At 37.1% G+C, this 16,958-nt stretch overlaps 1 protein-coding gene across 2 annotated transcripts; it reads right to left on the bottom strand.

Moving 5' to 3' along the window:
* Nucleotides 1–1,639: 1,639 nt before the first annotated feature.
* On the bottom strand, nt 1,640–3,369 carry LOC141386251 (uncharacterized). 2 transcript variants are annotated; one of them, XM_073954045.1, is made up of 4 exons: nt 3,128–3,369; nt 2,781–2,912; nt 2,447–2,662; nt 1,640–2,328 (listed from the first exon to the last, which is right to left on the bottom strand). In XM_073954045.1, the coding sequence occupies exons 1-4, from the start codon at nt 3,183–3,185 to the stop codon at nt 1,667–1,669; spliced, it is 1,068 nt and encodes a 355-aa protein (XP_073810146.1). In that variant the 5' UTR covers nt 3,186–3,369; the 3' UTR covers nt 1,640–1,666. The 2 variants fall into 2 exon arrangements, with proteins under 2 accessions (XP_073810146.1, XP_073810147.1); XM_073954046.1 differs by lacking the exon at nt 2,447–2,662.
* Between the last annotated feature and the right edge of the window lie 13,589 nt (nt 3,370–16,958).

Here is a 16,958-nt window from a genome sequence, read left to right as displayed (position 1 = left end):
TGAATGAGATTTCATAACTTTAATTTCTATATTAGTGCATTGATTTTTCCTTATTTTCTCATCCCAATGTTGAAAGGTATGTTAAATAAATAAAAAAATCAATTAAAGTATGCAATAAATACTAGAAAACATTCTAATACAGTTTTTAGAGTTCAAAGAGAAACAAGACTTGCTGTTAAAATTCCTCAAGTCTATGATATTCTAGCTTCTAGATATGATTTCTTTAGATTCTCATGATCTATATATAGTTCTTGATCTCCTGCAATGCTGTCAGACATTCTAGCCGTTGTCAAGAAGGCATAAGATGATCCCAAACACACCAGGATGACTTAATCTTAAGCTTATTAGAAGAATCAGAAACTTGCCTTTACCAAATACCACTAAAACAAACGGCAGAGCGACAGAGAGAGATGACATACGCTCTGATCTTCATGGGCGACTTTCCTCTTTCTTTTCTCTACAGCGCCTGCAGAATAAATATAAAATAATATAGACCTCCTTTCACATTTCTAGGTTTCTCAGCAGCGGTTGTCAATAGAAAGCATTTCAGTTTGCGCACATAAAAAAGAAAACCTCAACATTAAAAATCATGTGAGACTGAAAACTGCAGAATATTTATATATTTCTATAGTCAAATGCACTGACCTGCTCATACACTACATTAGGAATACCTCTTTCGAAGCAAATATGTAGCTCTAAAGCTGTATAAATGTACAAATGTTAGTTTATTAAACACTCAGTTATTTAAGAGAACTGTTGAAATGCGTCATTATCCTCTTTGTGAAATGGTCTGTTGTTTGTTGGTGTATTATTTGTCAGAATGGCTAAAAATGAGTTAGAATTCTTGTCAGTTTCTACACGTTAGATCTGGCCATCTTTGAATCCGTCAGTGTGTGATAAAGAAATATGTAATAGCTCATAGTAATGTGTGATAGCTGCATCCAGACTGCTGCTTCCCTCCTGTGCTTTCATTCACTGCGTTCAACCAAAGACTAGTCCAGGGGTCACCAACCCTGTTCCTGGAGAGCTACCTTCCTGCAGAATTCAGTCCCAACCCTGATCAAACACACCTGAGCCAATTAATAGTACCTAAAGCAGCACTTGATAATTACAAACAGGTGTGTTTGGTCAGGGTTGCAACTGAAATGTGCAGGAAGGCAGCTCTTCAGGAACAGGGTTGGTGACCCCTGGACTGGACATTCGTGCTGCCCATTACATTACAAACCACAGGAGAGGGCACATTTTTAGGATAGCGCTGCTCATACTTTAGCCTCCACATCAAACTCCTGAAAGCAAAGAAGGTCAAGCTGGTTCAGGATTGGCCAGCCCAGTCACCAGACATGAACATTATTGAGCATGTCTGGGGTAATATCATTGTTATGAAATTCAGGCTATCAGTGGAGTCTTAAAAAAGTCTTAAATCTCAAAAGCTAAATGTTAGGCCTGAAAATATAGTTCAACCAAAACAATCATTCTGTCCTCATTTCCTCAGCCTTCAGCTGTTATAAACCAGTTTGACTTTCTTTCTTCGGGTTGAACAGAAATGAAGATGTTTGTAAGAATGTTCAAAACCTGTAAGAACACATTCAACACTTCTGAAGCAGAAATTGAGCAGATAAACTCGACACACTCTCCTCTGTTTTGTTCAACACAACTTTATTGAGTTCTACACGTTTCTCTGTCCCCATAACAGAATATGGCGGTTTTTCCCCCGCCGTGCAGCCTGGGCCTTGGAGGCAGGTCTGTTGTTGGGCCACATGTGCTGCTTGTGTATCGGGAACTTTCTGTTCAACTCCTCTTTCAAGCTGTCAACTGTCCATGTGGTCATCCTCCTCCTGTTCGCCACCCTCTCCTCCACCTCCTCCTTTCTTACGATGTCAGTTATTGTCTCTTTCTCCTCCATGCTCTTTTCCACCTCCTCACTTTCCTGTCCTTTCACCTCCTCCTCCACCCTGCGGTTTCTCCTCGGCCTCCTTCTCCTCTTTGTCTTCTTCTTCACTTTGTCTTTCTCCATGTCCTCCACTTCCGCTTTTTCAATGGGTTTTAATTCCTCATTTTCCTCCACCACACTTTCCTTCTCCTCCTCCCTCAATTTCATTCTCCAGAACTCCTCTGACAGCTGGCTGCTTATCTCCTCCTCCTTTCTTTTCTTGACCTCCTCCTCTGTCTTCTCTTCCTTCGTGTTATCGTTCACTTTCTCAGTCATCACAACCTCCTCCTCCTCCGTCATCACCACCTCCTCCTCCTCCATCACCACCTCCTCCTCCTCCTGCTTCATCTCCTTCAGTTCCTCCTCCTCCACCATCCTCTTCTCATAGACCTCATAATCTGTTAGAGGACAGATGATTGCAGTTTGCACATACACACCGTCAGTTTCATGTTAAACTCCAGATTCACAGTATTACAGTCTGAAACATCTACTGTAGATGCCAAAAGCATCATTTACCATCTGAGGAAGGAAATCTGAACGGCTCATCACTGGGAGAGAAGCAGAACCATCTCAAGGCCGCTCTGGTGAACGAAGCAACCTTGCTCTTCTTTTTCTTCTTCTTCCTCTCTTTCACTTTCACCTCCTTCTCCTTCTCCACCTCCTCCTTTTCCACCTGCTTCATCTCCTTCAGTTCCTCCTCCTCCACCATCCTCTTCTCAAAGACCTCATAATCTGTTAGAAGACAGATGATTGCAGTTTGCACATACACACCGTCAGTTTCATGTTAAACTCCAGATTCACAGTATTACAGTCTGAAACATCTACTGTAGATGCCAAAAGCATCATTTACCATCAGAGGATGGGAATCTGAACGGCTCATCACTGGGAGAGAAGCAGAACCATCTCAAGGCCGCTCTGGTGAACAAAGCAACCTTGCTCTTCTTTTTCTTCTTTGTCTCTTTCACTTTCTTCTTCTTGTCGTCTGTTAAAAGATAAACAGTTGCACATCTTGACACACTTCAGAGTAATTGAGGAAATTAAATGAACATTCACCAAAAACAAACACCCAAATATAAATAACTAAACCACTCATTTACCATGATTTAAACACACTTTAACCATGAAATTTTACTTTTATTTTGTATTTTAGTGTTATTTATTGTAATCAACTATAATAATATGTGATGTTGCTCTTACTCTCCATTTTGGCAGCCGATGTCTCGGGGTCAACGCCCAGTGGAAGATGCTCAATCATGACGTCAGTTTGGTTTTCAGACTTTCTGTCAAGAACTCGGGGTTTGTTTGGTAGCTGATCTGGATGATGATTTCGGTCTTGCACCGTGAATCACTCAAACGGGCCGATGTTTAATCGCTGAGAATCACTACAGGAGACTCGCAACGAAAGACACACCCGCTCAACGCCACTACCACAAACCAACAAGAGTTTCTCCTGTGCTGCAGGGCTTACAGTTCACTTTTGGAATGCGTTCTATTCTCAGAACACGCTTCACTATGGTAACCAGACCCTGCACTAACCAATGTTTTCTTTTAAAAACAAATGACTGAGGACATGTGCAAAGCACATAGAATACATAAAACTCTGCTAAATTAATTGATTAAAAGCCGTCATAAATACATAATTAGTTAGAAATTGATGCAACTGTAGACAAAGAAGCACAACAAATGTAATGGAGAGGGTTCTGCTAAACTCAAACCACAAAACTGACATATATTGATTGAAATAATATAAATTTATTTGAAGTATTCAGCTTCAATGTGATGCATCCAGCAAGACATAGGGGAGAGCGGGGCACAGAGTAATACTTTTTGGTGTTGGCCAAATAATGAACGAATAGAATATAACCCCTAATAATAATCCCTACTGGGGTTAGACCAACCATTTGTTTTTTTTACCAACAACACACAAGCCTCTCCTACAAATGAGCACTGCTTTTTATTTTTATAAATGTATTTTTTTATTCTGCATAGCACAGTAAGTTTATTTATTTATTTATCTATTGAATAAACACATTTTGGTTTATTTGCATTATTATCCATCATTTTGCAATGCATTTATTTGCATTATTAGCAATAAAAAAAATTATATTAAATAAAAAAATTATATTAAAAAAAACTTTTTTCATTTGAAAAGTTCCCAACAATACACTCAGAATTTAGCAATGATTGTGTTGGTTTAATTGGTGTCCAACAGTGTGTGGCTTATTTGTAACACCCTGTTACAACTAACCCCGCTGTGTCGCGTTTTCCTCTAAACTGGCTACGTAGCTTTTTTACATCTTTCAAAATGGTTCCATCTTTTAGCCCACAATATTTAATATTCAATATGAGCGATATTTAAAAATCAATTAAAGTATGAGCGTAAAATCTTGAAAAATATTGCTGTAAACACCGTCTTCACTCTCAGAAATAAAGGTGCAGGAGCTGTCATTGGGGCAGTATCTTTTCAAAAGGTGCATATTTGTACCTGAAGGGTCCACAGTGGTACCTCAAATGTACTTTTTAGTAACATTAGGGTACGAATATGCACTGTGGACTATTTCAGGGCTAATAGTGGAAAAAAATCCTGAGCCTGAACTTTTTTTTCTTGCCCCTGAGGTGAGTAGGGGTGGGGGTACTATGTATGCAACGCACTTTTAACACATAACTTGTGGGCCCCTGGGCCCAAATATATTAACAGCCTATGTGTAACCCTGATCATCATTATTGTCAAGTGGCTCTTTTTAGACACATGCCAGTAATGTCAGTGACACATGCCAGTGTCAGTGATCTTGTGCCATGTGCCAGTAAGTGTCAGTATAAGCACGTTATAAGCACATTAATGTTATAAGTCTCTTTGCTTTAATATTTAAAAATCATTAGGCAAATGACACCTGTTATCTTACATGCATATATGTTATGAGTTTTCAACATGCATTTTATTATAACATTTTAAAGGATATTATTTAAAATACCTTAAAATGAAAATAAGTTAAATAATAAAATAAATGAATGAATTAAAAACATAGAGAAGTCCATATTGTAGGGAACAAAGGAACTGCCAGGATGCAATAATATACAGTACAACAGATAAGTGTAACCCCTCCCATACATAAGCATGCCACAATAAATTTGACTGACATGTACTGTCAAATGACTATATTACGTACGGAAGTATGACTACGAATACATAAAATAAATGCGTTTAAATTAAAACATCGTGGAGTAGCTCAGCAAATAAACTAACTTGCGACGCGTTAAATTAGGTTAAAAGTCGCGTAATGATTAAATATGGTTTTGCTCGTGTTAATTAATGTCATAAGCTTCGCCGGGTGTCGATGTCACTGCAGTGACATGCAGCGCGACACTCTGAGTGACACAGGTCACTACACATGCCACTAGCGAGTGACACATGACAGTGGAAAACCGGACGTGCCACCGGAAGTGTCACAACACTCAGTGGCATGTGCCAGTGTCATCTGTACGTCAAATGTCGTGTCACTCCATGTTAAAACTGCTACTGTGAATCCGCGTTCAAGCGCACACAATAAGCTAAAACTCGCCCCAAGCACCGGCAAAAGGCAAAAACAAATAACAATGAATGTGTCGAGGAAAGAGTAAGGACATATCTTAATTATTTATTAATAAACTTATTCTAGCTGAGTCAGTGTCGCAAAGATCCTGACTGGCAATCTCCTCTTGGACTCGCCTTTAGAAATTCATCTTTACGGATTACATGAAGGAGTTTTTTTTGTTTTCGACTTGTTTTATTTCGTTAAGTAATAATTTAAAGCTTTCTATAAATATATTTATTATGTCTGTGAGGCATATACATTTTGCTTCATTTTGTTAAGCGCTCCTGTTCAAAAACCAGACGACAGAAAGCGCATAATTTTGGTTTTCTTTATTTTATAAAAACGCTGTAAGGTTTTTTGATGTATTACTCGTACTTTGTGAGCAAAAATGACGGATAACTTTAAATTGCTCCCACTAAAAAAATGCAAATGATTGCTCTGGCGCCTCGATGCCTGCAAGCTTTTTATAAGCAAACTATGCGCCTAAAAGCACACATTCTTTAACGTTTAAGCTACCATTGTTTAATACTTGAACTGTTTTATATCTTTTATTTTAGGCAAGTCGTGATGATCTGAGAAGGCAAACTGATCAAACAGACAATGATGGTCTTCCGCTGGGCGCTGTTCGTTAAAAAAACTTATTTTTAACGAATAAAAAATGCTCCAAACGTTTTTCTAAATAAGCTGAATAAAAAACGAAACTAAATATAAACACTTTCCCATTAGGCTACATACAAAACTGAACTTTTTCATAGCTGAAACACTAAGTTGTTTAAGGAGAAGGGGGAAATATATTTTTGTCCCGTCTTCACCGTTATTTCGAGAATAAACCCAGCGTAAATATGCAGATGTCATTCCCAAAACATATCAGCGTATATGTGCCGAAAACGAAAGTTTCATACAAATTCTGAATGGATTATAGCCTGGAAATTGCAAAGCACGCTCCTCTTATTATCACTAAAAAGCGTCACTAATCTTAGTTCATAGAGATCTCACAAAGATACGTTATAATTTATAAAGCTCTCTAAATTACACAATTAATCTTTTATTTACATGGCGTCTACACTCAAAAGATGATTCACGAGCACACAAAATGGCACTTAATAAAAACCAATCCGGCGCTTTCAGCAGTGAGTGAATTCTGTGAATCTAGAGAAAGGACAGATCAATATCCGTGAACCTGATTTTTTTTCCCCGCAGCTAGGCTTGCCACGATAGACGGTGTTGACGGTGATACCGGTGTTAAGACGCAACACCGGTGACATCACTTTTCTACCGTGACACCGTCCCCACATTTTTTTTAGGTAGGCCTATTCGTTTTTTATTTTTTTTTATTAAAAATTTATTTAAAATAAATGGAAAATATAATTATAAATAATTGACTTAAAACGAGAGCATGCTCTATAATTAAAATCTGAACATAGCTACAGTGCGTCATATTTAGCCGCTTTTCCACTATCGTGCTGAATCGTTCTTTAAACAGAACTGTTCCATTCCGTGCCAAACCGGGTCAGACAGCACGGATACGGTTTCATTTTCCACTGTCCTGCTGCGACAAAGCTCTTTAAAACATTACACAAAACGCATCAGTAGTTGCCTTGGTAACGAAATGTAAACGGCTCCCTTTGTTCAACTAAAGTTAAATAAGAGCCGAAACTATTTTTTTTTTTCTTTTCATAAAAGCAAAAGCAACCATGTGACTAAACACTGTTATGCCGCTCTATGAAATAGGGGTGCTAAATGTGCGCCCTTATTTATATGTTGCGCAGCTCTGGCTAAATTTTATTTGGAGGGAAAATTACCAAAATGTAACGTGATGATTAAAAATAATTGGAGGGGAAATAAATAATATTTAAAATCTCTGAACATAACAGAAAAATAAACAATGATAAGACAACAATAATAGTGCATTTGTATTATAGTGGCAGAAATATAATTTTGGACAGGCCTTGTCAAAGGTGAGCGGGCACTTTCACTAATAAAAACGCAGCACATAAATTATTTCATTTTTAACAATTAATTAAATTACACTGCGTTTTTATATCAAAAGTTGATAATGATATAAAATATACTACATTTTGATGGTAAAATGAAACCAATTAAGCGATGGCTGTTATTTGTTTTAGTATTCAAACATTAAATAACGAATGCAGCAAGTGAAAAAAACGAATATGAAACAACACATATATTGCAGGATTTAAAGCATTTAAAGCACTATTATATTTAGCAAAATGCTGCTCTATTATCTTTTTATTTTGATCATTTTATTTTTATTATAATAATTATTTTTGTGTTCATAATTAACTAACAAGCTGTAGGCGAATTATTGCTAGACGTTTTAGAAAATATTTGCGTAGCTATATTAAAGATCACCACAAAAAAACTAAAACACAGAAACATGTTACATGCCTCATAAATGTCATATAACTTATGTATAACTGAATCATATAATTATCTAGAGCTGAAATGATGAAAATTGCTCATTTTATTTTTTATAAAACATTTGTCAAAACGTATTGATATTTTTTGAGTAAAAGCAATACTGACATTTAAGAATCCATATTTATTTAATTCATTCATTCTTTTGACTTGTTTATTAGTGCATATGCTATAATATAAATCATACAACAGTACCTTGGACCGTTACAGTGCCGCTCCATAAAGCTTTCAAGCAAAGTCTTTTGGACGGCCGACATTACAACACACCGTCCTTCAGGTGGTCTCGCCGGTATTAACAAGCTGTCCTGGCTTTGAATTAAAAAGTGCAATTATTTCCTCGTTGTTAAAAGAGTCTGCAAGTTCGTGTTCCATGGATATATATATATATATATATATATATATATATATATATATATATATATATATCGTGATGTTGTTGTGGAATTTGGACATCGACGATGCTAAGCGTGACTTTATTCGCTTTTTTCGATGCGCAGCAGGAAAAAAGAGTCAGCAGCGCAAGTCGCTGGCATGTCTCTCCCGGATCAGAGCGAGTTTTGTGCTGTGAAATACAGCACAATAAACTCACATTCAGCAGGCGAAGTAGGTCTGTATTCAAGTCAATAAAATAATAACTTTAATGAATAAAATATCTTCGTAAGAATGTGATGAGTTATTCACTTCTCTGCCAGAGACTGCTCTATGCGTAATCCCATACGAACCACTAACATCATTAATTTAGGAAATCCACCCTTTTCAAACTGTATCGTTTAGACCTGGATCATTATTTTATATTAAATCTACTGTAGTTTATTGAGGATGTCTGATGACTAGCGCGCTTCTGCTGAGCCAGCTGTGGTAGCTTAGCAACCGAGTCGCGACGTCAACACACAGAATCTGTCAGCACAGTTTACGGTTGTCTAACCGTGCCGAGAATTCCGGGCTGAGAACGGTTTGTAATCGTGCCGCGCCGTTCCAGGCTCAGTGGAGAAACAACCGTAACCGTACCGAAGTGTTCTTAGAACGGTTTGGCACGATAGTGGAAAAGCAGCTATTTCATTTACCACGTGAGGAGAAAAGAGGAGTCGAATTTACAGAAAGAGGATGGCGGACGATTTATTGTCAAAACGCATTGCAAAAGCATGTTTGGCAAAATTTTGGGTTCAAACCAAATGCATAAGAGAACCTGACGACGTTAATGAGGCAATCTGCAAACTTTGCCTGACAAAGGTGGCAGTATCTGGAAACATAACTAATTTATATACACGCACCTTCATGTTTAACTATGGGTGGGTCGCGGATAGATCAATGGTCATAAATACGCAACGCATACTCTCATTTTAAAAAAAATCACGCGACCATCATCTCACAATGTTTAATAATAAATAACTTTTTTTTTAATGCCGCGCCATTGACAATCCAAATGCAGAGAAACATCGTGGTAACGTGAGGACTTTTTCCGAAGTTCAGCTGTTCTTATTTCCACTTGATTATGTGTTTTAAAAAAATTCATAATGTCTAGGCTAAAAAGATCGAATCCTGTGTGTGCGCGCATCTTTTATAACTGAGGCCGCTCTCTTCAAAAACCGAAAGTTGCTTTTTCTGTCTGGCAATATTTCGGCTTTTAATATATGAAAAGTTTATTTAGATGAGCCAATATTAAAAATTGCAATAAAGTAACTGAGACGTGCGGCCACACATCGAATCTGAGGACTGATTTCTCTCTCACATTTTCACATTTTCACATTTTAGGTGCTTTATTGGCATGACAAATAACTGTACATTCGTATTGCCAAAGCAGTGCAGCGTCGCTGCGTACAGACACGACAGTGCAAAAAGGGCAGTAGTGCAAACAAATATGAACATAAAATATAATATAGAAATAAAGAAAAGAAATGTAAAAAAATAAAAATAGATTAATAAAAACAACAATATATCAGTAAAACTAAAAAATATTAATAAAAATAAAAATAGATTAATGGTAATTTGTGAAACAGGATAAAAGTGGTGACAATAATATAAACAGTAAGTCCACGAGTAAAGAGTTCCTGTGTTGTGTGTTGGAGACAGTGGAGCGGATCATTGTGGGTTCCTCAGACGGTGGCAGGAGTGCACAAACTGAGCTGCTAACACACAGCAGCACACACACTCCCCCAGGAGGATGGGCAGTTTCTCATTGTTCGGCAGGGACTCAAAGTTTTTGTGTGTGTGTGTTTTTACAGTCATTTTTTACAGTCATTGGTTCCAGCAAAGAAATGGGATGTTGATAACAGTCTGACAGTACACTTTTTGTTGAAGTATTAAATATATAATTATAGTTTTTTTCTGATAATAATAATTTTTTATGTCAAAAGCAACTTTGCCCAATATGATTGAATTCTGACACATTAATTCATTATACACACACACACACACACGCACGCACGCGCGCGCGCACACACACACACACACACACACATCTATAGTAATAATATTTTAAATATGTACCATGATCTGATTCCAATTAAACACATATGGGGAATTCTGAAGAGACATTAACTTGAGCATCTATGAGCAACTCTAAAAGCTAGTCATTTTTAAAGAATGGCAAATATGTTTAATTCCTATTTTTGCAACACCCTAATTTAAGTAAAACTGATTTTTTTTTAAATTCAAGTTATTTTTTTAACCTTACTTTCATAAGTTAAACAGATATATTAAACTTAGTCTTATCGGCATTTTGGAAATTATTTTCTTTTCATTGAGATATTGTTTAAAATGTTGCTAATCAATGGGGGTGTATAATTATATAATATTTAACTCAATATTTGAATTCATTCTGTCGAACATTAGTTGTCTGTGCTGTTGTTCATTCCTTAATCGTCGCTGCGTGACACTGCAGCAGTGGCTGCCCAAATAGCAACAGAGTGTCGCCTCTTGATGATTCTAAGCTTCGAATAGATGAAGGATATTAAAGTAATTTAAAAAAATCTTATCTTTTGGATGCACTTTTGAGTTATCTTACTGAAACGATCATAGCTCCCTGAAATGCACCACAGAGCACACTCATGTTAAAGTTAATTCTGATGCTATGTGGTTTTACATTTATTTAATGTTTGTTCTGCAAATGTGCCCAAGTGCCTTGGAATACAACAACTATAATGTACACACACACACACACACACACACAAACACACATATATATATATATATATATTATATATATATATATATATATATATATATATATATATATATATATATATATATATATATATATATATTAGGGGTGTAACAATAAGCGTATTCGTATTGAACCGTTCGGTACGAGACTTTCGGTTCGGTACGCATTACAAACCGAACAATTCAATTCAGACTAACATCTAAAAAGATAAAAGGGAATAAATACAAAATATAACGTTTTCACTGCAACAACGCTCAACATGGCATCCCAAATGACGTGGCAGACAACATGCTTCCTTCCCCGCTGTCATGTTAAACAGTAGACCATCGCAACTCAGAAAATCACTTTATAAAGGATTATGCACTCATTAGCAATCTTGCTAGCTTTTGTGTCAGCCTGGCTGCTCGTGGTGGCACCGCACCCGTTGCCCCTACAACCCTGGACCCCCGACACAAAAGAGCCAACCTCCAAACACTACTCCAGGCACGCGCTACACTAGCCTGCAAAATGGCTAGTAGCGTTAATGTAATCCCAGACATCCAAAGTCTCCTGGAAGCTTCGAGAGACTCCTGGATGCCCGCAAACGAATGATAATCTTCTGAAAATCGCGCATCTCCCCCCTCAGTTCTTAAATACGCCGCACACCCCTCTCCACAGCATCCCTCCCAGCTCTTCAGGTACGTTAGGAACAACTCACCCCCGCCGCTCAGGTACATGGCACGCACACGCCTCCACCGCTCTTCAGATACGTCACGCACCATCACCGCTACTAAGAGAGTGGTGGAAAAAAAAACATCTGAGAGATCTTAATCGGTAAAAATGTCGGGTTTTAAGACAATGTTAAATGTAATAGAGCCCCGTTACATTATTCCTTCATAAGCCCATTTCAGTCAGATAATTCCTGCTTTCAGATCCACTAAACTGCAGGTGACAGTCAAATCAAGCTGATCTGTGCTGTCCAAAGAAAAGCTGGACACTCATCTTTCTGAAAATAAAAAAAAAAACTTAAAAATTGATTAAAATTGAGTTCCATATACACACTAAATTGTTCTTTTTTTTTATTTGTTTAACTGCTACAATATTATATTTATTTTTTTATAGGAATGTTTTTGGTTTTGAGGATAAAGAAGGAATTGTTTTATTTGCTTTTAAGCAGAAACCCTGGAAGTAAAGCTTTATCACTGTTTAAATTAAAAGAAATAAACAAGATCATCCTTTAATGATGTTAGTTTTAATACAATAAAAAAGTTAATAATTTCTCTTTTTTTGCTGTATCAAAAACGTACCGAACCGTGATTTTTGTGAACCATTACACCCCTAATATATATATATATTTATTTATTTATTATTTTATTTTTTTATTAAAACAGATATAAATCTGAGGGTGATGCGGTGGCGCAGTAGGTAGTGCTGTCGCCACACAGCAAGTAGGTCGCTGGTTTATGCCTCGGCAGGGTCATTGGCTTCTCTGTGTGGAGTTTGCATGTTCTCCCAGAAAAACACAGAAAACCTTTGTCTCAAAGTGTTAAAAACACACAGAAAACAGGGATTATCAAAAAATGACTTTTTTATTATTTAACAACACTTTAATAGAAACAGGAACAGATAACTGACTAGAAGGTTGACGATAGACAAAGACTAATCAAAACTCAGGAGTTTAAGATCACAAGAAATGTATAACTCAATCACAAACAGGAATGAGAACACAGGTGGAACTAATAAACACTAACAAATGGCAGATAAACAGAACAATGGAATCACATGATACAATCAAAAGCACATAGAACACATGACAGGGGAAAAGAGAATCCTAGCATATGTTTTCTAAAGCATCAAGAAAAATAACTTGACATTTAATGACTCTTGTTGAACCTGAAGCAATGATGACCACTATAAGACTGGCAAATATTCTTTTTAGATCATAAGATTATTAATAAAGTTGAATTTGTGTTTAAGGGCCTAGATCAGGGGTGTCCAAATTCAGTCCTGGAGGGGCGGTGTCCTACATAGTTTAGTTCCAACCCCAATTAAATACACCTGAAAAAACTAATCAAGCTCTTTCTAGGTATACTAGAAACGTCCTGGCAGGTGTGTTGAAGGAAGTTGGAGCTAAACCATGCAGGACACCGGCCCTCCAGGACTGGGCTTGGACATCCCTTACCTAGATTATATGATGAACTGAGTGTCACCCCCACTTAAAGTAAAACCTAAATGATATGTGTATAACAATTAACGCTGACAACGGACATGCAGTTTGTTAAAGGACAGTTGTGCAGTCAATAGTCAAAAACAGGAACAAACAGGAGCATAAAAGTGATCCAAAAGAGAGGTCAAAAACAGGTTAATGGTCAGGGTAGGTAACAAAAAGTCAAAAACAATAAACAAGGAAAAAGGTCAAAACACTGGAGGACAAGGAAAAAATGCATTGTATTGTTTGCAAATAAACAAGACTCAGCAAAGTGTCTGTGAAAGTGTGTGGTACAGGTATATATAGTCCATGTAATCAGTAATTGTGAGTTTCAGCTGTGTGTTTTTGTGCGTGTGTGTGTGTGTGTGTGTGTGTGTGTGTGTGTGTGTGTGTGTGTGTGTGTGTGTGTGTGCGTGTGTGCGTGTGTGTGTGTGTGTGTGTGTTTGTGTTTGTGTAACCAGATTATTGTCAGCTGTGACAGGAGTTGATGAGTGCAAAGAGTTCTGGGAGTTGTAGTTCAGTAAGAATACTGGAAGTAATCTCCAGCGAAGAAAACACAGCTTGCGATCACAACAATGTGTGTAACTGCTTTTTCTGTATGCCAAGTTATTTGATTTCTCTGGATATTCAGGCCCATCAAAAAGGTCATGGAGACCTCTCATGTGGAACTGTACATTTGATACTACTTGAATAGCTGTACATGCAACTAGATGTGAATTTATTTTATTTATTTAATTATTCCAAGGTAACAGCCCAACAACAATTTTAAAATACAAGAACACCACATAACATTTCATCAATCCTCTTAACAAAAACAATTAATTTTATATATGTTTTAACCAATCAGGTCAACTCTTACTATCTTCAATAATCTCTCTTTAATTGATTGAATCTCTGACTCTGGCTCTTCTTTATTTGATACCCCAGTCATTTTTATGTTAAAATTGTCTTCCCTCTTACAGACCCCTGTTATATACACTCGCCGACCACTTTTTTAGGTGCACCTTACTAGTACCGGGTTGGACTCTCTTTTGACTTCAGAACTGCCTTAATCCTTCATGGCATAGATTCAACAAGGTACTTGAAATTTTCCACAGAGATTTTGGTCTATTGGCATGATAGCATTATGCAGTTGCTGCAGATTTGACAGCTGCACATCCATGATGCAAATCTCCCGTTCCACCACATCCCAAAGGTTGACTGTGGAGGCCATTTGAGTACAGTGAACTCATTGTCATGTTCATGAAACCAGTCTGAAATGATTTGCGCTTTATAACGTGGCGTGTTATCCTGCTAGATGTAGCAAGCAGATGATGGATACACTGTGTTCATAAAGGGATAGCAACAATGCTCAGGTAGGTTGTGGCGTTGACACAATGCTTAATTGGTACTAATGGGCCCAAAGTGTGCCAAGAAAATATCCCCCACACCATTAAACCACCACCACCTGCCTGAACTGTTAATACAAGGTATATTCTGACCCTAACATCCAAATGTCGCAGCAGAAATCAAGACTCATCAGACCAGGCAATCTGTTTTTCCAATTTTCAATTGTCCATTTTTGGTGAGCCTGTGCGAACTGTAGCCTGGAGTGGCACCCGGTGTGGTCTTCTGCTGCTGTAGCCCATCCACCTTAAGGTTCGACATGTTGCGCATTCAGAGATGCTCTTTTGCATACATCAGTTGTAATGAGTGTTTATTTGAGTTATTGTTGCCTTTCTATCAGCTCAAACCATTGCGTTAACGAGCAGTTGGACAGGTGTGCCTAATAAAGTGGGCAGTAAGTGTACAAGGAAATTGCATTTTCTTTCTTTTTTTAGCAGTAATGCTAAATGTTTATTCTCTCCAGATGGCAGAATTCTATGTGTAAAACATGAACCAATGTCCAGAAAGCTTTATTAATAAATTTAGGTCAGAGTTTCAGAGATTAAATTTTTTTGTTCATATGCCAAATAATGCCAAAGTTGTTTATTTGTGTAGAAAATGGGGGGAAAAAAAGAAAAAAAATCCACTAAAACACAACATAGATGCAAATATAAGAAGTATTTCTTTGTGTAATCCCTTTGTAAATGTCTGGAACGTGGTCAAGGTCCTAAATGTGTTTTTGTTTTTCCTGGGCCAATTAAGGCTAAAGACAATGAATTGTAGTCAGGTCTAGACCCCAACGAGGATGATGATCATATAGATGAGCTTCATTAAGACTATTTTAAAACAAGTTTAAGACAAGTGTCTGACTGCTTGTACAGAATTTTTGGTTTATACAAATCAGTTGTTACAGCAGCTGTTCAAGCAGCTGGTCTCAACTTTACACATTTTAGAGTGGCCTTTTAGTAGCTATGTTTCCATCCACCTATTTTTAGACGCATTTTGGAATATCGCATAAAAAAAGCCTGGATGCAAACGCTATGATGCACAATTTTTGAAAATGTATATAAAATCTTATGGGTAGGATAAACGTTTTATCTGGTAAGATAAAATATGCATAATCTTCTATGAAAATGCTTTTAAAGAAGAAATTCCAGTATGTGCATTAAAAAATGTGATTTTGTTATAAACGTTATAAGATCATGTGATGATAAAAATAGCATTAATGGGCAAACCAGCGGGCTAACCAGTCACCCCGATGGTTAAGTATTATGATTCCAATAGATCCAGAACTATCTGGAGCATCTTTGCTCCAAAAGAACATTTCACACCGCTAAATTTCACCATGTTCATTGCATTTTGTCTTCTGAAGTGCAAGTAAATTATAATACAACCACAAATCGGAAACAGTTGGGACAATATGGAAAAACATAGAGACTGATCTCTAAATTCACTTTGACTTGTATTTCATTGCAGACAATACAACAGCACATTATTTAATGTGTTTTTAAATAAGCATGTATCGTTACAGTTTTGTTGAGCTCTTTTTTGTCCTCTTTGGAGCAGTTTTTCTTAAGATTTATTTTATTTTATTCATCCCTGTGCTCAAAGTCTTTTGGAGAATTTGTTGCTTTTTTGTGATCTAATAAACATTTTGAGACCTGCACTTGTGTCTGTTCTGAATTCTGACACCTGATAGTTTTCACACGTTTGTCCAACTTAAATGTATTCAGATGCAGGTGCTGCAGACATTTTACTGACTTAGGGACAGTGTCATCCCAGTCATTTTCCCTCCAACACAAAACTCTTAATATGTATGTTGCTGTTTAAACCACAAGGCTCAGTATTGCCAGGGGATCATAAATAGAATTGACATTCGAGAGAATTCTTCTTAAGTGGTCTGTCCTTCAGTACAATCTTAATGTGCAATTTTAGACATTCCAAACCCAGCACTCTCTCCATAGGTGATGAATTCAAATATGTATTTAACCTTGAGTTAACTGGGTAAATTGCAGCCTAGTATTATTGACTGAAACTTCTATCTACACTATGCCATTGTCTCTGAAATTCAATTTTGTCCTCCGGTTATTTTGCTCGCGGCTCAAGTTGACACACTGGAGGATGGCTCATTTCAAGTCGACACAGACCAGGAGGTTTTGTAACCTGCTTTTCTCCAGGCAAAAGGGGAATGAGTTGCACCGGCTACTGCTCTTGTGGTATCCATGTTAGTTTATAAAAGGCCTACATTTATTTTTTATTGATAAATGTGTCTTTTGATTTGTTTGACAATTCTCTCCAGTG

Source organism: Danio rerio, chromosome 6 (assembly GCF_049306965.1).
Source record: "Danio rerio strain Tuebingen ecotype United States chromosome 6, GRCz12tu, whole genome shotgun sequence".
In the NCBI taxonomy this organism is placed as follows: domain Eukaryota; kingdom Metazoa; phylum Chordata; class Actinopteri; order Cypriniformes; family Danionidae; genus Danio; species Danio rerio.
Note: the sequence above shows the minus strand (reverse complement) of the source record. Positions and strands in the feature narration are given on the sequence as shown.